The sequence below is a fragment of the Culex quinquefasciatus genome, chromosome 2 (assembly GCF_015732765.1).
Source record: "Culex quinquefasciatus strain JHB chromosome 2, VPISU_Cqui_1.0_pri_paternal, whole genome shotgun sequence".
Lineage (NCBI taxonomy): Eukaryota > Metazoa > Arthropoda > Insecta > Diptera > Culicidae > Culex > Culex quinquefasciatus.
In genome coordinates this window covers 141,472,512-141,500,149 of record NC_051862.1, presented here as the reverse complement: position 1 = coordinate 141,500,149, position 27,638 = coordinate 141,472,512, and the positions used below count along the sequence as shown (strand labels likewise).

General features: G+C 35.8%; 1 protein-coding gene across 5 annotated transcripts in view; it reads left to right on the top strand.

Moving 5' to 3' along the window:
- Nucleotides 1-27,638, top strand: part of LOC6037123 (tyrosine-protein kinase receptor torso) — a 63,310-nt gene that overhangs the window by 21,927 nt on the left and 13,745 nt on the right. For 3 of the 5 annotated variants that reach the window (XM_038253111.1, XM_038253112.1, XM_038253110.1), the window contains exons 5-17: nt 5,283-5,424; nt 7,017-7,179; nt 10,753-10,949; nt 11,135-11,160; nt 11,398-11,422; nt 11,528-11,556; nt 11,667-11,788; nt 12,107-12,173; nt 18,293-18,458; nt 21,718-21,872; nt 24,461-24,645; nt 25,630-25,697; nt 25,995-26,136. In XM_038253111.1, the coding sequence (XP_038109039.1) occupies nt 5,283-5,424; nt 7,017-7,179; nt 10,753-10,949; nt 11,135-11,160; nt 11,398-11,422; nt 11,528-11,556; nt 11,667-11,788; nt 12,107-12,173; nt 18,293-18,458; nt 21,718-21,872; nt 24,461-24,645; nt 25,630-25,697; nt 25,995-26,136 (1,487 nt within the window). The remainder of the gene's footprint in view (nt 1-5,282; nt 5,425-7,016; nt 7,180-10,752; nt 10,950-11,134; nt 11,161-11,397; nt 11,423-11,527; nt 11,557-11,666; nt 11,789-12,106; nt 12,174-18,292; nt 18,459-21,717; nt 21,873-24,460; nt 24,646-25,629; nt 25,698-25,994; nt 26,137-27,638) is intronic. The other 2 variants (XM_038253114.1, XM_038253115.1) reach the window with 2 other exon arrangements.

Sequence of the window (27,638 nt, the reverse complement as noted above, 5' to 3'; positions counted from 1 at the left end):
TCGATAAAGAGCAATTTAGAGCGTCCAGTTTCCCGGGAATTCCCGGGATTTCCCGAAAAAATATATTTCCCGTTTCCCGGGAAATTTGTTAATTTCCCGGGAATTCCCGAAATTTAAGCAAAAGTACACATTTTCTATACATTTTGGAACCGTTTTTTAGATGCTCAAAAAAAAATAAATGAAGATGATTTTGTTCATTTAAATTTATTGTATAGCTCATGTACAATTAACAGTCAAGTTACTAAGCCCCGTTTTAGCGTTACATGGATTTTCAACAAGCTGTAACTTGGTGAAAATTACATCAACTTCATATATACCATTGGATTCGTAAATCAATCAACTTTAATATAAAAATATTTCAAATGGTGGTTTAGGGGGGCGGGTCTTCGGGGGGAGGGGCCAAAGGAAAAAAACAGCGTTACATGGAATTCATGGGCCCAGAGCACATCGTAAAATGACCCAAAATACCAACTTATATAGGTTTTTGGAAAGGGGAGAACCTCTACTTTAAGAGAAAAATATTTAAAACATGATAAAAGTTTTTAACAATTTTTGAAAAATAGTTATCAAAATAGCATATCAAAATTCATAAAATTATTCCAGGAATCGATATATGAGCAATTCAACCTGATTCGGTTGAACCGGTAAAATTACCGGTACCGGTTGAACCGATTCCGGGGTTGTATCACTAACCTTGTCATGCGACGTGTCAAATCTCTTCAAATAATCTCAACAAACTATTCGTGATAAATTTTAACCGTTTTAGTTGAACCGGTTCAAATAACCGGTACCGTTTGCACCGATTCCTTGTTTTTACAGCAAACCATATAGTGCGACGTGTCAACAATCTTCAACAATCTATTGGTAATGAAACAATCAACAATCTATTGGTAATGAATATGAACCGATTCAGTCAAACCGGTTCAAACAACCGGTACCGATTTGAACCGATTCGTGTGTTCACTGCAAGTCATGCCATGCGACGTGTCAAAATTCTTCAAATAATCGTGATTTTTTCGTGATAAATTTGAACCGATTCAATTAAACCGGTTCAAATAACCGGTACCGTTTGCACCGATACCACGTTATTACAGCAAACCATGTAGTGCGACGTGTCAAACATTTTCAAATAAACACAACAATATATTGGTTATGAAATTGAACCGACATGGTTGAACCAGATCAAATTACCGTAAGATTAAATATCAAAACATGTAAGACTGATTGTGATATGATGTTGATTCCAAATATTTGAGAACATTGAGTTGTTTGAAGTAAACAAACAAGAGAAGTTTGATTTTTGCTTTGCCATTTTGTCTAAGAACAGAAACCATTATGATTTTTTTTTAGAAAAGTTATTTGTCCTGAAAAACATAATTTGTGCATGTTTTTTTTCAACTTTTTGTATCAAACCATGCTCTTACTGGTCACAGAGGCAAGAAAATAATGTGTATGATTGTAGAGTATGGATTCATTTTTGGGGAAATTCTCGTAGGTTTCGCAGTTTAAGCACTCGCTCCTAACTCCATCCAATTTGCTATATTGTATTTAAACAACTAATTTTGCAAAACTTTTAAAAGTAACTTGCTTGCTCACTTCTTATTGAGCTATTTATCACTCTATTCCAGTTGAAATCGCCTTCAATGAGTTGTAATTGAACTTCAAAGTGCTGACCTGCCAACCTAAGAGGTACGACGGAATTAGATGCTGTTCCTCTACTCACTGTCTAATTACCTTGATAAAAAAATAAATGAGATTATTTTTTGATTTATTGTGCTATTGGAGCTTATAAAATAAGAAAAAGATAACATTTTCTTGCAGTTTTATGATTTTTTACATGCAGTTAAGCTGTTAATTGATCTTCACACTTGTTTTAGCCTTTCAGTCGCTGTTCTAAGCAACTTAGTTGCAGCAGAACCAAGATCAAAACAATTTTCAATAAATTTAAATTTCCCGGGAATTCCCGGGATTTCCCGGGAAATTGGTTGAAAATTTCCCGTTTCCCGGGAAATTTGTAACCCCGGGAAATTGGACGCTCTAGAGCAATTCCATGCGAAATAGGAAATCGGTTGTACCTGACCCTCTCCGATTTCAATGAAACTTTATAGACATTTTATCCTACGCTTATATAAGCCATTTTTGTGTATATGGAGCCAGTTACACTCGATAATGACATTTGAGAAGAGCGTAAGTGTTTTAAATATTTTTGTATTTCGTAATTTAAATATTGCTGTATCTCGAAGCCGTTGCATCGTATCAAAAAGTGGTCAAAGACAAACTTGTAGTAAATTTGACGGACTTCCCGAAAAAAATACATTGAAAAAAAAAACACTTCACTTTTATGAGATTTTTTGATTTTTAAGTTTAAAAGTCAAATTTGAGGGTGAGCCCACGATTTTTTTTCGTTCAAAATTTTTGTGAAAAGAGCCTAAGATGTTACAAAAAGACCAAAGTACTATCCAGGTTACTATACTACACTGAAAAAATATTAAGTTTTCAGTTCTGAGCAATGTAATTAGCTTATATCTGTAAGCCTATACATCAAATTGAAATGTGGTCAAAGACAAACTTATGGGAAATTGGACGAGCTTTCAGATAAAAATATTTTCGGGACTGAAAAATCAAGTCTGTCATATAGAAATTGCGAAAAACCATCAAAAAACCTATTTTTTCAACATTTTTATTTTTAAAACCACTGTAACTTTACAAGGATTGGAATTAGAACAATGGCCAAGCCAACTTTTATGTAAAATTTTCCGAAGAATCCACTCTCGTGTTCGGTTTTTGAAAATTTTGATGTTTAGAGCACTTTTGAAAAAAAAAAAAACAGTTTTAGTAAATGATTTTTGTATTTTTTTTTAGGTGAGTTGCTCCGTCCTGCATTTTTCGTGAGTCTTTTTGTAACGTCTTAGGCTATTTTCACAAAAATTTTGAACGAAAAAAAATCGTAAGCTCACCCTCAAATTTGACTTTTAAACTTAAAAATCAAAAAATCTCATAAAAGTGAAGTGTTTTTTTCATTCAGTGTATTTTTTTCGGGAAGCCCGTCAAATTTCCTACAAGTTTGTCTTTGACTACTTTTTGATACAATGCAACGGCTTCGAGATACAGCAATATTTAAAGTACGAAATACAATTTAAAATTTAAAACACTTACGCCCTTTTCAAATGTCATTATCGAGTGTAACTGGCTCCATATATACAAAAATGGCTTATATAAGCGTAGAATAACATGTCTACAAAGTTTCTTTGAAATCGGAGAAGGTCGAGAAAAAAGTACTTAAAAATTTCCTGTTTTGGGCTGGAATTGCTCTAAATTGTCATTAATCAGAATTGGCTTTTTGTGTCAAATTAGTAAATGAAAAAACTTTCCTATTATTCAGATTCCTTAACCCGGACGTTACTTCTAAATTTAATCGGATTTCGCGGCTGGACATGGTCGGCAGAGTTTCCGGCCATCCCTATGAAGATGTCATTCACACAGCTGTTCATGATGTGCATGGGGAGCGTTCTTTTATTACGTAACGCAAAAAAAATGGATTTTTGGACCCCCTCCCCCCCCCCCTCGTAACAAAATTTTCATACAAATTTTAAAATTTTTGTATGGAGCGTAACACGTCCTCCGACCCCCCCTCCCCCCCTACTGCGTTACGTAATAAAAGAACGCTCCCATGGCTTTGAGCGAAATTCCAGTGTCCGGGTGGACGATCTGCCAGGGGGAACCTTTCCTTAGGGCACTGTCCACTCCAGGCTGTGGGAAATGTTGTGAATATGACCATTTTCATTTCCAGTATCAAAAACCATGAATTTTGATGCACATATTGTCCAAAGTCTTATGGTCCGGTAAATGTCCCCCCGGGAGAATCTTCTTCTGGGGTAGTTTTTCTCATGGTTTTACGATTTTTCTTTAACAAACTTTTGTCACCGATAACTTTTGCCCAGAAGGCCAACAAGATGGCAAATTTGGGTTTTAATTTCAACATATTCGGAATCCTCCGGAAATTCCACGTAAGATGTTGAAGTTGTAAATCTCATCTCATGTATAGACAAACAAACGCTGAAAGTATCATCCAAACCAGAGTGCCTCGATACGAACTGTGACTGAGGTGAAAATCTCGCTCTTAAGAAAGTGACCGAGATTTCGAGTTAGCTTTTTTACGACAGCAAACTGGCGATGATAGTGCGACATTTTTACAAAAAAAAAAAGTATTGGCGCTAAAAACACTCAGAATCAGGACGAAGTTATTTGTCAAGAAAGCACAAGTACAGCAATTCGTGGCTTACTTTTTTCTTAGGGCACAACACTTTTGTAAAAAAAGTGTATCCCTCTCACTCCTTACGCAAACTGTCATTTAAGTGAAAGGGATACACTATTGTTTACAAAAGTTTTGTGCCCTTTTGAAATGGTATGCTCCAATTAACGCCGCGTTGTCAGTTCTATGAAAACTGATGAACAAAATTGCCAGTAGCAGCACTTGAACAGCTAAGTGCTGCATAATAAGCGCTGACGGGCACGTTCCCGTGCTGTCTCATGACTAATGTGGCACTAGTATGCCAATTGATTGTTGTTTAAGTTTTTATTTTAGTGCTGGATGGTAACTTGGGTAGTCAAGATGGGTAGCATCAGTAGAATTACCTTCAGTTTTCATTTGGTGTTTTATATAAAATATGAAACCTGAATACTTCTTCAAAACAAACAATGTGCCATGGATTTGCTTGGTATATAGGACCTTTTGAAAAAGTAAACGAGACTGTCAATTGATTTAACGATTGTGTTGATTGTTCGGTTGTCAAATTCCCAAGGACAAGGTAAATCAGCGTTCATTAAATGTCCATTTATATTCATCATAATTATATGCAAAATTATTCTTTTGAATGATTCCCAAAGCAAAAACAACAAACTGTGCATTTTAGCACCGATGAAAATCCGATGGAAAATCCCAGCGTGTACATCATCTTTGTGAGAAAAGGCATTCATTATTACAGTTTGCAAGTACTGTTTTCTACACTAAAAAAAACTCAAACGGGATTTGAACTCAGCTCTCACTGAAAGGCTGGCGCATTAGCCCGCTTGATTATCAATTCCTCGTGCGTCAAGAAAATAACATCACAAAAATATTGTCACGAACTTTTAAAATATGTAGTGCCATGTGCATAAGCTTTGCGTTAGGTATTGTACTATTTGATCATCAAGCGTCGACATGCTGTATGATTCACTCAAATTTTGATCCTGGCAGGCAAATCGTAACGAACAACTACTCCTCCTTGGTGTCTCCCAAACAGGAATTGACAACACTTTTACTGCCACGGGACACACGAGCACTGCACAAACACGAATGTGAAATTTTACCATCGTGCGTCTACGAAGTGGTGGTGAAACCGCTGGATTTCATCAGCACGCTGAAACGAGTGTACCATGTACCAGGTAAGTGTTATTAAAGTGTAATTAGTAGTAAATATTTAAGTAACACCCCTGGGGGAGGGGGATAGGATCATTCTTTAAAAAGTCGATGAAACATCATTGAAAAAAGAGAATCAATAATACAAAAATGCAAAAATACAAAAATACAAACATACAAAAATACAAAAATACAAAAATACAAAAATACAAAAATACAAAAATACAAAAATACAAAAATACAAAAATACAAAAATACAAAAATACAAAAATACAAAAATACAAAAATACAAAAATACAAAAACAGAGGTGATTTTTGTGAAATGTGTCCACGTGGATAACGAGCCCAAACATGCTTTATATGATTATCAACGCTGCAAATTTCATTTCCATTTTTTTCAGTTGATTTTATCTTCTATTTCCACAATAATTTGGAAACATTTTGATTTTTTTTTTCAGTTGTTGCCATCAAAATTTTTTCCGAACAGAATCGATTTTGGGCAACGTCCTTAGTTTTGGAGAAAAAATGGGCTGTCAGTTTCAATTAGTAAGTTTGCGACTGTTATTTTACCAGTTCCAAATTAGTGAAATTATCAATATGTTAGATGATTCGACTGAAAAATTTGTACTCTCACCATCTAATGGGAATCGGTCAATTTTAGATAAAACTCCTGTCCGCGCATGGTATCCGACTTTTTTTCCTTCAAAATCTGTTATATCTTATGTTTTTGTGATCTGTTCACCTGTAAGACCAGCTCAGTTGAAAACCGTTTAAAATACTGTAAAATTAAAAGATAAAACTTTTAAGGTTAAGCCTTTGGTCATTTTCGAAGAAAATTGATCATCACTCTTAAATTCTCTGTATTGAATTCAATTTTACGAATTTCTGCACCAAAATTAATCGGCAATAGGGTGACAAGAAAAATTGAAAATTTTGGAAAATCTGAACCCCCTGGCCAGATTCTATAGGCAATAATAAGTATCTGTGCAAACTTTGAACCATATCGGTTAAGATTAAGGGATCGCTTTTTATCGTTGAAGTTTATATGGGGAAAATCGGTAAAAATACTCGTTTTTGGGACCACCCTAGCACGGTGTAGGCCCCTAACGGCTAAACCAAAAATACGGATCTATTTATTTCGGCTAAGGAACCCCCAGAGAAATTTTGTTTTTGTTTTTCAGTTTAGGCTCTTTTCAAATGGAATAGAAACATTTAGCATATTCGAAATCCTTTTAAAACCATTTGAATTTTTATGAAATACCAAAATATTTTGTTTCCGTAAATACATCGATATTTTGAAAACTGATGGAAAATAACTGGAGGCTTGCAAAACACTTTTTTCATCCATATGTTGAAACCTTGGGTTAAAATTGAAATTTTTATATTTTTATATTTTTTAACCCTCCCCCCAGGTCGTGGGACAGAAACGTCAAAAAATATTTGCAACGGCCTATTCTTTATTAAAAATATTTCAGTTACTTTTGATTTTGCTTATTTTTAAATTACAGTGCGGATAATATAATCATGAACAAACATTTTTTTTCGTATTTTTTATTTTCTTTCTTTTGGAATCAAATTCAAGTTCTGCGAAAACATTAAATTCAAATTTTATTTCCAGATTGTGTTAACAACCTCTGCTCCTGCTTCCACGAAAAGTTCCTGCCGTCCATCCGCACCAATGCATCCATTTCTTCTGACCACCTGGTGGTCAACTGGACACTGGGAGAATACTCCCGCCATGCTCTCCCAGATGATGTTTCATTGGACTATATTACGATTACGTAAGTTTTTAAGATTTTTGCCTTCCTCACCAAGACGGTCCTGGAGTCATTTGGATGACACACAGGGATGATTTGTCTGTGTAGGTTGCGACTCAGTACTTGTACACAGCCAAATTAGAAGGTTAAAAGACTTGATCACAAATGTACGCTTTCTCATATGGCCCTTTCGCTGACTTAGTTTCCGTCCTTTTCAATCTTCTTCAAAGACACTAGTCATCTATCCACCTATCAGTTTCATTTCTTTCTTCTAATTTGTGAGTTTAATTTCACCGAAAACTACCGATAAAAGCCCGTAAATTCAACAATGTAAGGTGATTAAAACAATTTGGGTAAATAAACAATCAGTCCCAATACTGAGCATAAAACGATATGAGACATGTTTGAATCATGTTAAGACATATCAGAACTGATAGTTTTTACTCATACGCGTCGAATGAAGTCAAGATCAGGCCTGCAAAATGTTTCCAACCCAGCGTACACATAAAGCAAACCAAAATGTCATTTTGCATCATTAGTTTGTCCATATAATTTTCCATACAAATTTGGCAGCTGTCCATACAAAAATGATATGTGAAAATTCAAAAATCTGTATCTTTTGAAAGAATTTTTTGATCGATTTGGTGTCTTCGGTAAAGTTGTTATGGATATGAACTACACTGAAAAAAATGATACACGGTAAATTTTTTTTTGGTGATTTTTTATTTATCTTTTTGTCACTAAAAACTTGATTTGCAAAAAACACTACCTTTAATTTTTTTAATTTTTTATATATTTTAGAGGACATCAAATGCCAACTTTTCCGAAATATCCGGGTTGTACAAAAAATCTTTCGCCGAGTTATAAATTTTTGAATCAATACCGAAAACTACATTGCTTTTGATTTTTGAACACCTTGTGTAAATAGTGGTCCACTTTCAACGAGAATTACTCATTATTACATTTGTTTTCTTGCTAATCCAATCAGACCTTAGCGCAGCCAATCTTTCCAAGGGATCCTGGAGAGTGCCTTAGGTTAGATGACGCCTAGCACCAGGGTTGCGAATGAGCGAGCGCTCACGGAAGGCTTGCTCGCTCCAGCTGGAGCGTGAGTTTTTATCAGGTAGCTCGTGCTCGCTCACGCTCACTGGAGCGTTTTGCGCTCACGTGAGCTGGTGAGCCAAAGTAGGTAGTTGTTTTTCCCTGTTGAAGCATCTGCCTGTTTGAAACGAAGTTTCTAGAACTATTTCAGCACAGGCAGCAAAAACAAACAAGAAAGTGGTCGAACAAACAAAAGTAGGCAATGAAATGGATTTGATCAGAGAACCGAAATTTACGTTCTATTTAAAATCTAGTTTCCTTTCTCTGTGATCATCCTGGATGAAGCCATAGTCTCACTCTTCCTGCTCAGCGGCATTCGCCAGAAAGAGACGACGATGATGACGATACCGACTGAACACAAAGCGATCTAAGTCTACTGTTCTCAGGCTGGAAAAGATACCAAATTGTCACACGTAGCACTAAGGTGGCTTGAGACATCTAGAATCTCAAGGGCCTCAGTGGTACAATTGGCAGTGCGTCTCAGTACTAATGAGGAGGTTGCGGGTTCAAGTCCCGCCTGGAGCCCGGTGATTTTTTTCGCTTCGTGGATCAGTTGGATACCAACAGTCGTCGTTTCTTTCGAATGTCGTCCCTAAAGTAAAAATCGGAGACATGTCGTTAGTGTCGATACAAAACAATTTTAAAATCTAGACATTTTTCGAACAAGGAACAAAAAACTAAATTCATAATGTAAACATTCATTGGCGTGAAGAGATGCACTGTTTGTTCACAAATCAAATCCATATTGTATTGTTGTTATGTACAAAAATATTGACAATTTATGTATATTTTTTTTAATTTTTAAATAATCTTTTAAACAGTTACAATCATCCATGTTAAAAAAAATCATAGATAACTTGTAATTGAATATTTTCAGAGGTTTGGTTGCGAAAGTGTTGAATAAAATCCACTTGTTGGAAGAAGAGCCAACCTTTTCGTGGTGAAAAATGTTGACAATTCATTTGATTTGAGTCAAAAGGGTTATTTCAACCCTTAGGAATTTTGAGGCATATATTTAAAATTGAACTGTTTCAAAAATGTTACCCTATTTTCTAAAATGTTTGCTAAATAAAGACTAACCTTATAGAAATGATTAGACGTTTCTAATCACTGAATCACCGAAAGATTTAATAAACGGAATAACTTTTTTTAATGGTAGCTCATTCTGACCCGCAATCTGGAAATGTAGTCAAAACACTGATTAGGTACATAAAACAGTTTAATGTTATATTTTAATCAACCAAGCATTTAATCTTGAATCGAACTTACCAAAGCATAAATCCTCTTGAATCAATTCATTGTTTTGTAAGTTTTTCTAAGGTTTACAGGCCCTTTTATTTAGGCGTGTAAACCCCTCCATCCCTCTCTGCTACAATTTAAATTCTAAAAATATTTATACATTCAACGGTATGTCTAAAAATTATTTGACCCTTGCGAATCCAACCTTTTATTTAAAAACATGATTGATAAAAATGAGCTATTCCAATTCATATATCATAAAATTTGTTCACAAAGTCATATTTCCACAGCCCTACTGCACCTTACGCAAAAAAATCCATCTAGAATTGAAAAAAAACTTTCTCAAAAACATTAAATGATTAGCGACACGTCCTAAATGAGCGCTCCGTGAGCGAAATATGAGCGTGAGCGCGAGCGTGGAGCAAACGCGAGCTGAAAAAATCGGAGCAAACGTGAGCGCGGGCAAACGTGAGCTAGCTCGCGCAGCGCTCCTCCTCACGAATGAGCGAAAAGTGAGCGCTCACGAGCGCGTGAGCGCGTGAGGAACGCAACACTGCCTAGCACTCTTCTTGTCATTTATTAACATTTGTAGTGCGCCATTGCATTTCAGTGCATTGAAACATCACAAGCGTTAAAGCGGCCAGGCCTACTTGGTAAAGTTGTATCGTGAAGACATGATTCGTTTTTGAAGTGGAATTTTCGAATTCTGAATCGACAGGGGAGCATACGCTCCGAGATTTGTTTGTATTCGTTGGGAGCACCATGCTAAGAAGGTTTGGTACTCGAGTTCCTCTGGGATGGGACATGGTATTTCCACGAATGCCCTGGACACTATTTGCCGTGGTTGTAGCGCCACAGCTTGCTCTTTATTACATTTGTTTTCTTGCGCCATTTTTCAGTTTACTACTGATAAAAATTAAATACAAACATGAAAAATGTTAGAATTAGAACAAAAAAACATTTTTAATAAGACAAAAGCAGAACCTAGATAATGAGTTGAATTTTCAATCAAGTTATAATTTGATCTAATTTTTTTTTATTTGGACGCCGAACTGACTTATTCAATATTTCATGAATAGCCTTAAGGGCCACTCATACAACTTTTTTAAAAAGCCGTCGAGGGCCAGATCCGGTCCGCAGGCCGGACGTTGGACAGACCTGGCCTAAGGAGAGTACATTTTTTTTACATGCAGTATTCAGTGAATATTAACAAAGTAGGTTGAATAACAGTCATTCACTTTTTTCCACTTCGTTTAGCGTTCGCCGGGGACTGAACGAGGACCTGCATTGGGGAGGACAGGAGAGCAGCAAAAAATCATTCAACTTGCCCGTGGCGTCAGCCGGCGGTTTTCAATTTAACGTTGCCGATTTCCAGGGTAACAAGACGATTTTTCTCGTGCATGCTACCCTGTACGACAGCAGACGGTGCTTTTCCGAGGCCCCACCAGTCAGAGGTATTTATAACGGTGTTTTATGCAAGTTTTTTGTTTTATCGTTTGGAGTTATACCCAGTGTTTGTAATGAGGTAGAAATGTTGATTTATTATTTAAACAACTTATAATTCAATCAAGGTAAAACATGAAAGTTGCACAATTCAAAGGAAATGAAAATTGATTTTGGTAATTTTGTTTTCTTGCAGTTTTTCTTTCGGTAAAGGACTCTCGGGTAAGTTAATTTCGTATCATGTAATTTCATGGAATTGATAAACAGCAAATAAAATCAGATCAGATGCTCCTATTGATATTTTTAAAAAGTTGTGGACTTATAGATGCTTTCAATTCATTCAATGATGAATTTACAGAGTGATGGACAAGGAGACTATTTTTAAAACCTTTGATATTATTTGCTATTACAGTCGCTACTTTTACTCATGCAATAATCATTCGCTTTAAACTTTTTCAGCCCGATGCTATTCCGTTCGAAGAAGGTAAGCTCTCACACGAATTAATTTAAATTGAAACACAAAAACTATCCGTAGTGATATGCATAAACTATATTCCCTTGACATTTTGTTTTTATTTTTGTCTTCAAGCGGTTGCTGCAGATTCCAGAGCAATTAAGGTACTTTTCGAATAAGGGGTCATACACAAGCCACACAGTAAAAAAAATGCAAAACGTTTTTCGGATGACTCATATTGGCGTAAACAAAGATAAAACAAATATTTTTCCAGGCCACAGCTATTGCACTGGGGGTTCTAATTTTGCTGGGTTTGTTGGTGAGTGCTACGGTCAATATCCGGCGAAAACGCAAATTACGTAGAGTTAAGCAAAACTGGCCGAAAGTCGTAGCAAGGTACGTATGTTTTTATTTGCTATTTTATAAAAACATTTGAACTTCGGTCAACGTGCATGCACAGAGTAGCTCGGAGAGAAGAATCCGTAAAAAGTCATTCTATTCTGTGGCTCCATAAGGTTTGCTGGTTGCAGGCGTGCGATGGACCATAAAGTGGAACCAAAAATCAAATGCCAGTGTCTTCTCTGGGCTACTCTGTGGTGCAGGCCTCACGCTTTGTATTTCGTTGAGTTTCCTGGGATCATAGAACGATCCGGCAGACGTTTTAAAAGTTATTTTTCGTGTAGTGCCAATCTTCATACATATTTACTGTTTCAGTGAAAATCATCATTTTCCATCAATTCCGATGGAAGAAAATCGTCTTTACGTCGAAAAAGAAATTGAGGTAAGAAGATTTTTTTTCAAATAATATTCCTTAATATTCTATTAATCAACCAATGGAACACATTTAAACTCAAGTTAAGAGTACAAATCAAATCAAACCATCCACTTTAACGACTCCAGGTCTTTTGTGGTCTCTATTGCAAGTTTCTGCTCGAACACAGGAGTCAAAAGGTTTGAATGGGGAGAACATCCAAACCTCTTTATACTCCAAGGAACCTTCCATCCCAGGGTTCGAACTGACTACCTTTGGATTGCGATTCCATCAGAGCAGGCTTGGTTTGGTTTGTTGATTGTCCTTATACGAGGGAGACGACTCCCAGATCTGGAATGACTTAACGGTCTAACAATAACTGAAGTCGGGACCGACGTTTTACTTCCCCATCCGATAGAAGGGAGGGCACACAAACATTGAAAAATATGTGCAACGGCCTTTCATTACCATTTACTAACAATAGAAAAACAATACTTTTTTCATTATTTTACTTTTCTAAAAGTTCTAACCATAAGTGCATCTCCAGCGCTGGAGGCAAACATCGAAGCAAATCAAATTTACACGTCGGTCCATTTGCGTAAAAGACCACACATAACCTTCGGATGCCTAGAAATGAGCAGAAACTTGCAACAGAGCCCACAAAAGAGTCAGAGACCTACGGGAGCGAATGACCCATAGGGTTAAAGTTCTCCCAATAAAATCAACAACAACAACAAGTCAGAGACCCTTTTTTGTACAGCAAAACAAACAAGTACAGTGACACTTTGTACGACCGCAAAGGATTTAAAATAGATTTTTAATTCAATTTTAATCCTCGCGACAGAAAGCATCTTGCTTGACAGTGTTTTTTACAAGGATCAGAAATGGTTTTTGATCGCGTTTTACTCGTTAACATGAAAACTGACATAGGGCTTTAGGAGCCTATTAAAGTTGCACCCAGTCATCCAGTGCCATTACCTGCATCCATGTGGTTGGAGATTTTCGAATTTGCATTCATTTTATTATTTTTATTTTTGATGATACTCTTGACTCCGGCAATTATAGCAGATTCCGGCAAAAATTACCGAACGACCAGTTGAACACACTAATTAGCTCACTATCAGTATGCTCTTACAACTTGATTTGAATTATTTCCACGCCTACGTTACACCCGACCATGGCATAGACGACTTGTCACAAACAGCAAAGTGACGTGAAAGTTGAGTTCAAATTATAGCCAATATCGAGGCAACCCATTTTTGGTCACGGTGCTCCCGAAGGTGAAGTTTATAAATCAAAAACACGCCACTGAGATTTTCGTTAGCTTGAAAAAAAAGGGGTCTAAAAAGTGCTATAACTAACCAGGGGAGTCGTATTTTTCCTATAACATAATTATTGAACATACGAACCCAGTAGGGGAAATATATTATTTTTCGTCACACTAAGCTTTTCGACGTATTCTCGTCAATTTGGCAGTTTGCTGCTTTTCAAACATCACTTTCTGATACATCAACTTTAGAGCGTTACTTGCTCACTGTTATTTGAGCTATTTATTTCTTTGAAATTGCCAAAAACACTTCATAAAAGCTGTAATTCATGCTCAAAGTTCAGATTAGCTGTTAATAGAAATGATCCGAGAAACGGTTCCGTAAACCGGGATGACATTAATAGGGTTTCAACTTATTTTGAAACATTTTTATTTTTTTAAATATGTACTGGGGTACGCCACACAAGGTTCATGCACTATTTTTGACAAAAAAGTTTTTCAATAGTGCTTAAGAGCGAGTCCACGAGCAAAGCATACCCATCTCGCATCGACCTCACCAATCTGCCTGAAATTTTCAGGGGTTGTTTGTACATATATAACTAGCATCTGGTAAAAATATGAGCACTCTAGGTCAACGGGAAGTGGGGCAAATCGGGACACAAAGTTTGATGGTTCAAAAACGTCAAAAATCTTAAAATGGCTATAACTTAGGCAAAATTCAATTTAATTTCAAAATTCAAAATGCATCTAAAGGGCTTGAAAAATGCAACAAAATGCAGGGTAGAGCATCTCAATTGGTTATTTCTAAAGGGAGTTATTGGCATTTTAGTGAAAAAATAGCATAATTTTCAAACTCAAATAAAAAAGTGTTCCATCCAGATATCAACTCGGTTCGACCTGCAGCTTGCAGGGGACATCTGGGACTACCATCTGAGACTGAGAACGCTTTGGGTAAGGCAGTTCAACATATTAAATGGACACTTTTACTTTTAGTGATTTTTTTGGTTGTAAATTTTTGCTCGGGGGACCCCTTAGATCCCATTTTTTGGTGATAATTTTATCATATTCGTGTTCCTGAGACAATTTCACAATAGAAACATGTATAAAAATGTTCATTTTCATCCATTTTAACCCTTTAAAAAATAAAAGTTAAAAAAAATCTTCGATTCACATTTAATGAAAATCAAGTTCGTTTCCAAGGATACTAGATGACACCAGAAAAAAGCAGCTTCTCAATTTTTTTTAACTTTTATTTTTTAAAGGGTTACAATGGATAAAAATACACATTTTTATACATGTTTCTATTGTAAAATTGTCTCAGGAACACGAATATGATAAAATTATCACCAAAAATGGGATCTAAGGGTCCCCGAGCAAAAATTTACAACCAAAAAAATCACTAAAAGTAAAAGTGTCCATTTAATATGTTAAACTGCCTTACCCAAAGCGTTCTCAGTCTCAGATGGTAGTCCCAGATGTCCTCTACAATCTGCAGGTCGAACCGAGTTGATATCTGGATGGAACACTTTTTTATTTGAGTTTGAAAATTATGCTATTTTTTCACTAAAATGCCAATAACTCCCTTTAGAAATAACCAATTGAGATGCTCTACCCTGCATTTTGTTGCATTTTTCAAGCCCTTTAGATGCATTTTGAATTTTGAAATTAAATTGAATTTTGCCTAAGTTATAGCCATTTTAAGATTTTTGACGTTTTTGAACCATCAAACTTTGTGTCCCGATTTGCCCCACTTCCCGTTGACCTAGAGTGCTCATATTTTGGCCAGATGCTAGTTATATATGTACAAACAACCCCTGAAAATTTCAGGCAGATTGGTGAGGTCCAAACGACGTCCCATACAAAGGGGTATGCCCTGTTCGTGGACTCGCTCTTAAAAAATAGTTGCAATGAAAATTCTTATTTTTAATTTCGGGTTGACTTTGATTGCCATAGTTTTTGTGTTAAAATCAGATTTAAGGTGTTCAAATTTTATGTTTACTTAAATTTATTGCTTATTGCGAGATAAAATCACGTTTCTCCTTCACTGTGAGAGACAGGAGATTATTGCCGCCTAACTACCGCAGTGTAAAAATCAGCAAGTTGAACTGAAATTTGCGTTTATTTGGCTGTCAACTTGGTTTGTTTTGAATATTTTCCCAAAAAGTCAGCTGAAAACTCAAGTCAACCTTCGACAAAAGCCAAAAAATTGTTCTGCGGTTGTCATGCGGCTGTCATGCAACCATTATCTTGCGGTCGTATCACCGCGCGTGAACTCTAATTATTGACGCCCGCAGTAATACCATCGCTAAGGTGGTTAGAGGAAAGTTGGGCAAGCGTAACAAACTAAGGAAATGCTCATTATAACCCATCAAAAACGTTAAAAATCAATTTTGATTTTCCGTACGTTCTACTCAACTAGTGGGGCAAGACGAGCAACCCGTTGGGGCATGATGAACAATGCATGAAACAACATGTTAATTTGCTAACAATTGAACTGTTATCGCTTAGATAATTCAGATAAGAATGTATTTGAAAAGTTTCTCTCAATTTTAGATTAAATATTGCTAAAAATTAGATCGTTTGTAAGAAAAAAAATATTGCTTTGATGAAAAAAGGAAATTTTCATAATATCACTGTATTTTGCATGGACATTTTTTTCTAACACTTGTTTATCAGTTTTTAAGTACTTTTATGTATTTATTTCTAAATAAAATATGTTGTTGCAGCAATTCGTATTTTTTCCATACTAAAAATCCATATGGTACACTTGCCCCACCTGAACAAGATTTTTTGAAAGCTCTCAACAAAAATAACCAAAAATTAAAGCATACTTTATATTAGGTGCAAGTCATTGATAGGGACACTACTGATCTAGGAAAAATAGCATTTTGATAAAATGAACCTTAAAACTAACCCTAAGCCTTATTTTGTACTTTCCAAATATTATAAGAAAACGAAGGTTTTGAAAAAACTTCATTAAATCTTATGCCCCGTGGCGTTTACGTCGTTTTGGCATTTATGTGTTAGTAGAATCAGCTAATTGCAATGCTAGCAACAATTCCTCATACTGGAAATAATCAAAACTGTAAAAATTACGGCCGTACGAGCGATTGTTCCTCTTGCCCCGTATGGTCGTCTTCTCCTAATATAGTTTTTACGAAAAAAATATATATCAGGGGTGCCCAACCAGATTAATGTTAAAAAGAAACATAAATATTAAAATGAGTCAAATTAAAAAGCTGTCAAAGACAAACTGATGGGAAATTGGACGAGCTTTCCGATAAAAATATTTACAACATGAAGACACATGAAGAATGTTATGGAAAATTGTCTGGAAAATCGATTCCCACTATCTGTTAAAAAAAGACGTTTAGACCACTATTCAGGAAAAAAACAGTTTTAGTTTTAGTATTTCCTCAAAAATTTTAAACGAAAAAAAATAGTGACGCCGCCTTAAAATTTAACTTTTAAGCATAAAAATCAAAAAATCCCATAGAAGTGGTGTGTATATTTATTTCAGTGTTTTTTCTTCAGAAATTCTGTTCAATTTCCTACAAGTTTGTCTTTGACCACTTTTTGAAAGGATGCAACGGCTTCGAGCCATATTTAAATTACAAAATACACAAATATTTAAATACTATGCCCTTCTCAAATGTTACTTTCGAGTATGATTGGCTCCGTATTCACAAAAATAGCTTATATAAGCCTAGGATAACATGTCTACAAAGTTTCACTGAAATCGGAGAGGGTCGGGTACAAAAGTACTAAAAAAAATCCTGATTTGAGCTGGAATTGCTCTATTATATGTGAAAATTAGATCCCAATCATTTCTTTTTTAATTTTGGCTCTCAACTTATTTATTGAGTAATTTTAGGTTAAATTGTTAAAAAGTCACAATTTTGCCTTAAATTCGCTAAAACTATTTTTGTTTATAACATTATCGATTCATATTAACACTGACACTATGAAAATATTAAAATAATGTTATTCAGCAACGTTTTCTTAATTATACTATAGACATTTTTATACGGATGGCATCTGTTTGAAAAATCGAGCTTCTCCACAGGATCCACAGGAACCACCAAGTAATCTCCGCAAATTCCAAAACCACTGGCCATATCCAAAAATGGTTGCGTTTATTTCAAAAACTTTTTTTTTCTAAAAACTGATCGTTGAAAAACGACAGCAGAAAAAAAACACGTCTGTCTACACGCCCGGCTTGCTGCGTTTTAAATACCGTTCAAAAGGGTTTTGAATGTGAGAAAAAGGGATAACAATATTTTTTTTAAATCTATAAATTTTCAAGGAAAGTTCAGTCAGAAATCTGTGCCAAAAATCAAAACCCTAAAATAGTTGCACCGAAAAAATGATCTTCACATTCGGGGCCGCCGTTGTTATAACACCTGAATGAATGCCGAATTTTGCAATATCCAATCCATGTAGGGCATGACATTGTATGGCATGTGATAACATGGCATGTGCAGTTTTATGGTTACAGATTTTGAAACGAATTTGGTGGGGATCTGTAATGACGGCCTCGAATAGCAGAACTGAAACAAAATTCAGTCTGGGTCAAAATCGGCATGCGGCAACAAAGCCCAACCATGACAGTATTGCTAGTTAGTTTGCAAAACGTAGCAACAGCCATCACGGGAATAGCATTAATTTCATCATACCCAGCTATTTAAAATTATTTTTGTACGCTCTTCTATAAAATAATGTAAAAATTACGCAGTTTCGAAATTTTGAGATGTTGGAGGGTGTGTTTAAACAGTTTAGTTCGCTTTACATGAATCTGGAGAAAGCTATCCCGAGATATATACTGCAATTGCAAATAGGACCGCTGATAAAAAAAAACCTTCTCTTCTCCAACGCACTCCAGGAAGCTCGCGCACGAGGTGATGCTGACATGCTTGAGGTGGCCCACACCTGTCTGCGGATCGGACGTGAAATCGGCAAGGGGGCCTTTGGTCGTGTTTTCATGGCCAGTGCAGTCAACATCGCCGGATGCCCTGATCCTTTGATAGTGGCCGTAAAACAACTTAAAAGTAAGTCTATTGTATAACGTAAATTTTGGAAAGACTAAAAATAACTCGCTCGTGTTCTTTATCTTTCCAAGTTTGCTTAAAGATACCCCTTAGAGTTGTTTATATTGTAAACCGGGGTGAAATTGATAGGATTTAATTTTATTTAAATATTTCTCAATTGGTAAGGTTAGTTTTGGCCACCAGATGGCGTCATTGAAATCTACTTTTCCTGCTCACTTCCCATCGTCAGTAGGGACAATAGTTGTGAAGATGGCAGAGAAAGTGTTCTTGAAATATTTCCCTGCTAACGTAAGCAGGATTTTTAAAAAGTAGTTTGTATCGTATTAACACCCCCTTTCCCTGCTTATTGAGCCAGAAATGACCTTACTGATCCGGGAATGTATACAGCAAAAAATCCGATGGTAAAATCGCATGCAAATCACCTTCTTCAAAAAAGACACTTAATATTACACGCTGCATGTACAATATTTGCAAACACAAAAAAAAAGTTGCAACCGACGGGACTCAAACCCAGCACCAACAGTTAGGACTGGCGCCTTAGCCCGCTCGGCCATCAGGCCGATGAAAAATTGAAAAGATAAACGTATATGTCAGCTTGACATTTCGGTCAAGTAGGTTTCCCATACTGATGGGCTACATATTTCAGGGTGTAATATTACGCAGAATTTCATAAAATAATGCAAAATTTATTCTACACCCCGGCCTTTTACACGCAGCTGGATTACTACTTTATTTGCTACACAGCTAAAAAAGCAGTAATCCAGGCAGTAATCTACCTACTTGACCGAAATGTCAAGCTCATATATGCGTTTATCCTTACAGCTTTACATCTGTCTAATGGCCGAGTGGGCTAAGGCGCCAATCCTTACTGTTGGTGCTGGGTTTGAATCCCGTCGGTTGTATTTTTTTTGTGTTTGCAAAAATTGTACATGCAGTGTGTAATATTAAGTGTTTATTTTGACTAAGGTGATGTGCATGCTTTTGCATGCGATTTTACGATCGAATTTTTTGCTGTGTATGTATTGCTTATTGCGAGATAAAATCACGTTTCTCCATCGCTGTGAGTGACAGGAGATTATTGCCGCCTAACTACCGCAGTGTAAAAATCAGCAAGTTGAACTGAAATTCTGCGTTGATTTGGCTGTCAACTTGGTTTGTTTTGAATATTTTCCAAAAAGTTAGCTGGAAACTCAAGGCAACCTTTGACAACAGCCAAAAATTTGTTCTGCGGCTGTCATGCGGCCATTATCCTGCGGTCGTATCACCGCGCGTGAACTCTAATTATTAACGCCCGCGATAATACCATAAATAAGCATTTTTCAATTTAAATTTATATGTAGGGGAGTGTGGGGTAATTTGGACACCCTAAGGAAATTGCTCTGCCACGGGCTGTATGGATATTTTAAAGGAATGTGGATGACACCAGAGGATTATAGAGACCATATTCAGAGGAAAGTGTAATTTATTTCGATAAATTTTGATGAAAACCCCATTTTTATCGCAAAAATTAAAAGGTGTCCAAATTACCCCCACATTTTTGTGTGGGGGTAATATGAACACCCCTATGGGGTAATTTGGATATGCCTTGTGGGGTAATTTGGACATGCCTTGTGGGGTAATATGGACATACCTTGTGGGGTAATATGGACACCTTTTGTGGGGTAATTTGGATACATGTTGAAGAATAAGTTTAACATTTGATTTTTTGAGCATGTTTTTTATACTTCAACCTTGTTTTGTAATTGCTTTATATTTTGTAGTGTTTGTTTTGCTCACAATATTTCATCAAAGGTTTAAATAATGATTTTGTGATAGAACTATAATTCAATAGGAAGAATTCTGAAATGATTTAAACATTGATTCTGGATTAGGCACAAGTATATTTTTTAGTGGTTAAGGTATCGTTTAGGTTTATATAAATCAATCTTTATATAGAACTAATTAACCTGAATCTATCCATTTTTTATTTTACGTTCTGTAGCTCTTCACATTTAAATATTATTGTAAACCAGCATAGAAATTAGAAATGTCAAAGAAATTAATTAAAAGCAATCAACATTAGAGTCTAGTTCAACGCCAAATGTGCAGTAATCAGATTTTCATCCATTCGAATATTGGAATAAATTTATCTAAATTAAAAAATAGGGGTTTTGTGAAATGGTCCGGCCGTGTGGATCAATCGGACCGCGCACTGGACTCACAATCCAGAGGTCACCGGTTCGAATCCCGCGGCGGGCGCTCTAAAATTCTTTGTGTCAACCATGAAAGTTACTTTTTTCTGCCTGTCAGGTAGACTTTCAGGTATGTCCAAATTACCCCACAAGCCATGTCCGAATTACCCCCATAGAATGTTCTATCATAAATTGCAATATTTTATGATAAAAATGGATAAAATGCACAATATTTATACGTAAACATCTCAGGCATCGTCCAAGCAACCCCCTTAAACAAGAATTGTCCACTTTTTTTGCCATATAACCCCTGCAAAACCTTATTTCCCAACCCTCAAATATTAGAACTTAATGCAGTGCCTACCGGCCTTTGGAAACTTTTACATATTATACCAAAACTACTTAACCTATTCCAACTTTTTTGGTTTGTCCATACTCCTAGGCCATTACTAGTACTAGCCTTATCACTTAAATTGCTGTTTTCACTTTATATCCGAAGAAAACGTGATTTTTAATGGGGTGTTCAAATTACCCCCACTGTCCATATTACCCCAAACTCCCCTACTACATCGCATATTTTGATGATCAACACATTCCTTGACATATAATTTTCTTTCTGGCCCTGTAATAACATTTTACAAAAAAAAAAAAAAAAATTCACGATACGATTTTTTTTTCAAGTTTCCTGCTAGCGTTAGCAGGGAAATTTCTGATGAACACTTTCCATGCTTTCTTCACAACTTTTTTCCCTGCTGACGATCTGAAGTGAGCAGGGAAAGGGGATTCAAATGACGCCACTTGGTGGCCAATACGAGAACATTCAATTTCCCTGCTAAAGTCACATCAGTCAAAAATCGGTGTTATTCTATTGAAGGGACAGAGCCATGGGTACGGTGTTCTCTTTGTGAGCGAAGACTCCGTGCTCAAAGAATCATTTCTGCAGTAAAACCTTACGCTACTTTAACGTTTGTGATGTTTCAATGCATTATGATGCAATGGCGCGCTGCACATGCTAATAAATGACAAGAGGCGTAATGTAACCTTAGGCTTTCTCCATAATTAACCCGTGCACTCAATTTGTTGCACAGAGAGCTCAAAGACGGATGCATTCGATGAATTCTTGGACGAGATTGCAATGATGAAACGCGTCGGTCGGCATCCCAACATCGTTACTCTCCTCGGATGCTGCACCATCAAGGAACCTCTGACGATGATAATGGAGTACATTGGCTGTGGCGATCTGGTATGTACCATTAAGTGACATTGCTAACAACATTATATATAAACTATATATATTATCTACCCAGATTTTGTTTTCATACACTCTACCCAGAACGGCATCAAAACTTTTGTGGCATCGAAGGAATTTTTAGTTGACTGGACTGCGGCATATGGGCTAATTCAGGCCCGAAAACTAGCCTTTAATTGTCATATGGTCATACGAATCATTTTCTCACAATTAACTTTTTTTTTTAAATTCAATATATATTGCAAGGTTAATAATGATAACCATATCATGGCTCAATGACGAAAAGAGCATAAACCGAAAAAAAGTTCCCCAATCAGGTTCAAAATTTTCTGGAGGTCCATTGGTCAAAATAACTAGACCCGTATTTTTTGTTTGTTTATTAGAGTAACTTACACCCTGCTAAAGTGGACCCAAAAATGGCCATTTTCGTAATTTTTACCAAAAAAAAAAACAATTTTTTTCATGAAATCATAACTCCACAACACACAGAAAAAAATCAATCCTCGTAATCGTGAATTAAGTTCACGAATGTGAGAACCACGAAGGAATTTATTCATGAGTATGGTGCATTTGCACTATAAACATGCATATATTCCTTCGTGATTTTCGTATTCGTGAATTTAATTCACGATTTCGAGAAATGATTTTTTTCTGTGCATTTCAACCGATTTTAGCTGTCTTGGACGCAAATGAATGGTGAATAAATAATCTTTCAAGGAAAAAGTAAATTACATACCGAAAAATCTAGCCTACCCAATGAAAAAATCGAATGCAACATTAAAACGCCGTTCTGCTGGTGTCTGGTCTATGTTTGACAATATTTTTATCGGATTTCTTGGACATAACATTCGTCAGTGGTAACATGTTCAAAAATAGGAGGATTCCGGACATGATTTTTTGAAAATAAAAACCTATACTGCCCATGTTCGCATAAATGTCCCATATGCAAAAACAGCAAGCTAAGAAAAACGCATTTGAAGTTTGTCCCACACATAAGGCTACGTGTCATGTTTTCGCGAAAAAACGGAATTTCCTCCGGATTCCTAGAACAAAGTACTGGATGTTGTAGGCTTTTCTGAAAGAGCACATGATTTTGAACCAAACTGCATCAATATCTCAAAAGTGATGAAAATGCATATGGGACATTTATGCAATCAGGGGCAGTATACATGTTTAGGTATCAAAAGATGCGTATTTTAATCAACACAAAAACACATTAATCATTGTTTAATATGTTATGGGTAGTTTAGGGTGTGCCTTAGGGTATTTTTTTTCGAAATGTATTTGTCAATGACTTCAACTTTTTCTAAGGTATCAAATCGGTTCCCAATTCTGAAATTCTCATAAATATGTTTGCATTAAGGCTCGTATAGAAAAACTGTTGATTTAAATTGATGTCTTCAAATCCAGGACAAAAAAACACATCTGTGTGTGTGTGTGTGTGTGTGCAACCGACCAAACGGGATCACGTGGTCGCATTTTACAAATTGAGTTGTTTCCGTATGTTTTAGATTTCCATTCTATACATGCAAATAACTCGCATAGGGATTTGGAGGGTGTTACCACTGCCGAGCTTCGGTGACCCATTTCTACGTAGGCTAGCCGTACGCGAGGTACCTTGGCTTGAACCGACAAGCCCCACTCTAAAGAACGTTTGCATCAATCGGATACAAACGTTTTTAAGAACTTCCGATTTCTTAAATCAAACCAGCGCGTATTTAGTAAGCAGATTTTTATTTATATGTTTTTTTTTTTTGGATGGAAGTTTAGCGAGAGGGTTTTCTGTTTTATATAAAAAGAACGGGCTCACCGAATAATAATATCTTGAAGACAAGCTTCAGTTGAATTTCGGGAGTTGTCCGATTTGTTAAACTTGCGATCCGCTAAATCTCCATCGCCAAACTTGAAACAGCCGACGTTGACGACGGACCCACCCGTTGTCCGTAGAAGTGTACCAAATGCAGATTGCCATCTGCTGATAAGTTTCAGCTGCTGGAGAATCCTGACCGTGATGATTCTTTCCTTTGCCTTCTGCAACAGGCTCGAGCTTACACCATACTTCTTTTTGGAAAATCCAGAAGGTTGTGCTCCTAATTTTCCACTGGAAATCACTGCTGAACCGCTTTTCTTTGACCACCACCTTTTCCACCGGATATCACCGTAATTTTTGGTTGAAAATTAAAAAAAAAATAAATGGGAGAAAAACTACGGAGTGAAATTTGCAAACGTCAACGCGCGCGCACGGCTTGCTTCCAAGACAAAAACACACATACACACACATCTCCATCATTAACCCTCCTACATTCATGGTTGCTCAGGAGCTCCGCTCAGTTTTAGTTTCAAATTGAAATACCTCAACGACACGCCAATTTTCTGACCTGATTCAAAATGCAAAGGATTATGTAGAGTGTCATCTGTCAGGTATTGCAATTTTATCTATTTGGTTAATTGAGTGTCTAGTATTGGTATGGGTGGAAAGGGGTTATATAAAATCTAAATACAAATTACGTTTTTGCTTTTATTTCTGTTAATTAATTTAACGATAATTTTTACTATGTTTGTTTCAAATCTCTTCAAATCAGCTCGAGTATTTGCGGAAAGTTCGTTTCAAACATGAGGCCAGGACAGCCGCGCAAAAATCGGAGGGCTCCTGCAGCACTCCAGCGAACCCAATCGACAGCACTAGTTTGCAGCGGTCAACATCGAATCACTCTGAAATAACAGTGTTTGGATCGACAATTAAGTACCTGGACATTGGACACGCGTCGTAAGTGTCGTAATTCACTAGAAATTGAGCAACTGTTGAGGTTTCGTGTAACTAATTTGCATGAATGCTTCCCTGCATTTTTTTTATAGTGGGATGAAGTAAACGCCACTGGCCCCATTTTGAGCTGGATGTAATTTTCTAAATACAGTCCAGACTCGATTATCCGAAGTAGCGCTTCCCAAGCAGACGGAAATAACTTGGGAAAAACATTTTTGATATTTGAAAATACTATTTTTGTTATTTATAACAAGATTTGTTATTCGCCGTTATGATTTTTTTGTTGACTAATAACATTTTAAGTTATTCTTTGAACAAATCTTTGTTATTATTTTTTGTTATTTTAACAACTAATCCGATCATCCCAGTTTGAGGTATTCTTCCATAACAAAAAATGTTATTCCCAAGGTGTTCTGGCTTTCAACCAATATCAGACCGATAACAAATTTTGTTATGATAACATAAACTTTTATTGAACTCTTATGCAAAAATGGATTTTGCAAGAATATTCCATAACACTTTCTGTTATTTTAACAGTATTTAGTTATTACCATCTGTTCGGGTTATCAGAAGGTTTGTATGGGACTCCGGATAATCGAATTATGACCAAAAATATTCTTGTTGGCCTTATAGCAATTAAGTGGTAATACTTAGATACGATAAACAAAAGTAAGTCAACAGAAAACATTTTTTTTGTTATTCGATCATCCGAAGTGAAGTTTTTTCAAGACCTTTTGATAATCGAGCCTGAAATGCGTATGATTAGCACATTGTCTTTTTCATACATATCATAATCTGGAGAATAAACAATGCAAAATGGTGAAGTTTATGGGAATAAGTTCATGCAAATAAATTAAAAACAATAGCAAGCTTTTTATTGAAAAAATATGAAAAATTGCTGGAATGCTAAAAAATAAGACAAATTCGCCCGCCTTAAAAAACAACAAGCTTAACTTTACATAATGGTCATTGTTTTCATTATTTCAGTAGCTCAAATTCGGACGCCTCTTACATTGCACAGCCTGAAACGTTGGTGAGGCCATCACTGACTGACAGTAAGTTGGAGCATTACACATTTGTGAAAAAAAATGCTTTTTCATATTAATTCCTTTTTTTATTTTATGCCTAGGCAATTCTATGCCGTATCTTTTTTTTTCTTCAAAGTGCTGGTGTCACGCTTTGCTCTTCGCCTATTTCTTGAAGCAGTATCATTTTTTATATCATTTGCTGCTGTTACTTTGTGAATAGAGAAATGCAAAATATGATCGAAAACATGCAAAGTGCACCCCACCACCGCAAAAAAAAAACAGTTTCTAACAGTTTGAAATCCTATTTGCTCTTTTGCTTGACAGCACTTTATACTACTCTTAGCGGCAAGACTGCAAAGTCAGGAACGTCGATAGAGTACGTTCTGGATCACAATGAGCTGCATGACTTTGCACAACAAATTGCATGTGGTATGCACCACTTGGAGAAAATCAAGATAACCCATCGGTAAGCTAGCAAGTGTTTAGCATTTTAAGCTCAGATTTCTACAAACGTTATGAGGTCAGTGGTTTTGGTCTAAATACACACTACGAAAAAAAAGTGTAATTCTCGGTCAAATTAGATGCACTGCACTGGAGCTCCAAATAAGATGCAAAGCTGGGTCAAATTAAACGTAATATTACACTAGCGTGTCCCAAAAAAAAAAAAAACACGAAGATGAGGAAATCAATATGCTATGTTTTCAAATGACAGATAATCATGTTAGAAACAACTCTCTCATACATGCAAACTTTCGAAGAAATCGTTTGAAAAATGACAGTTTTTTCGACAATTTCACAAAATCTGCTTAGAAAAAATAGAAAATTTCAACTTTCAAAAAGGCTATAGCTATATAGATACCGTTAACCGGGATGACTTTGATAGAATTTCAATTTGTTTTTAAAATATGTATTTTCCAACATGTAAGGTTTTTCTCAAGATAAGTCCATGCACTATTTTGGGAAAAAGTTTTTTCAATAGTGTTTAAAAAAAGTTACGTTAAAGATTCTTAGTTTTATTTCCGGGGTGGCTATCAAAGTCAGTTTTTTTTTTGTTAAAATCATATTTAAGATGTTCAAACTTTATTTGTAAGTTAAATGTGCCATCACTATAGACGCTGATACAGTTTTTAAGAAAAAAAAATCAATGTTTATATTTAGTTAACTAAGTTTATAAGCGTTTTAACAAAATACTTATAAATTTTAGGTAAAATTGTGAAAAAGTCGGAATTTTGCCTGAAATTTGTTAAAACTAGTTTTGTTTATAAAATCGATTTATATTGCATTTTATACTGAATTCTAAGCACGAATCACAAGTTTTCACATTTTAAATAAAATTTGTTCAACTGAAATTGCCTATAAATTTTGAGATATTTTTCAATTGTGTTTCAAAAACAAATATTATTTTTTATTTACAAACTTATTTAACCTTCTCCTGGTGAAAAATTACCCAAAGAATCCGAAAATGCATTCCGTTTTCCGATTAAAAATCATGTTCATTGAGGAAATCATGATACTTTGAGACTAACTTTTTTAACTTTTCAAAATTTTATGAAAAGTTCTTCTTGAGGTACTTTGAACACGTCCCTACCACGGTCAGTATGTTTCTAAACCATTCCTTACATATATTAATTGTTCTCTTCATTTTGCGGAAAAACCACAAACCTATCAAAGTCACCCCGGCTATCAAAGTCACCCGTTTTACGGTACCATAAAATGATGATCTGTGGTCCAAGTTACTGTATCAATTTGGCCTTTTAAATCCTTATTTTCACTTTCCCAAAAGCTTTTATGTAAAAAATACGAGTTTTTGCTTTGCTTTACTAAACAAGAGTTCTTTACTAAAAGTAATTCATAGATTAAGCACGTAGTCTGCCATGAGAAAACAACACAATGTGGCCTAAATATCAGAGGATGAGCTAATCATGTTTAAAAACAGATTCGATATAGCCTCACTTCAAATAAGGGTTT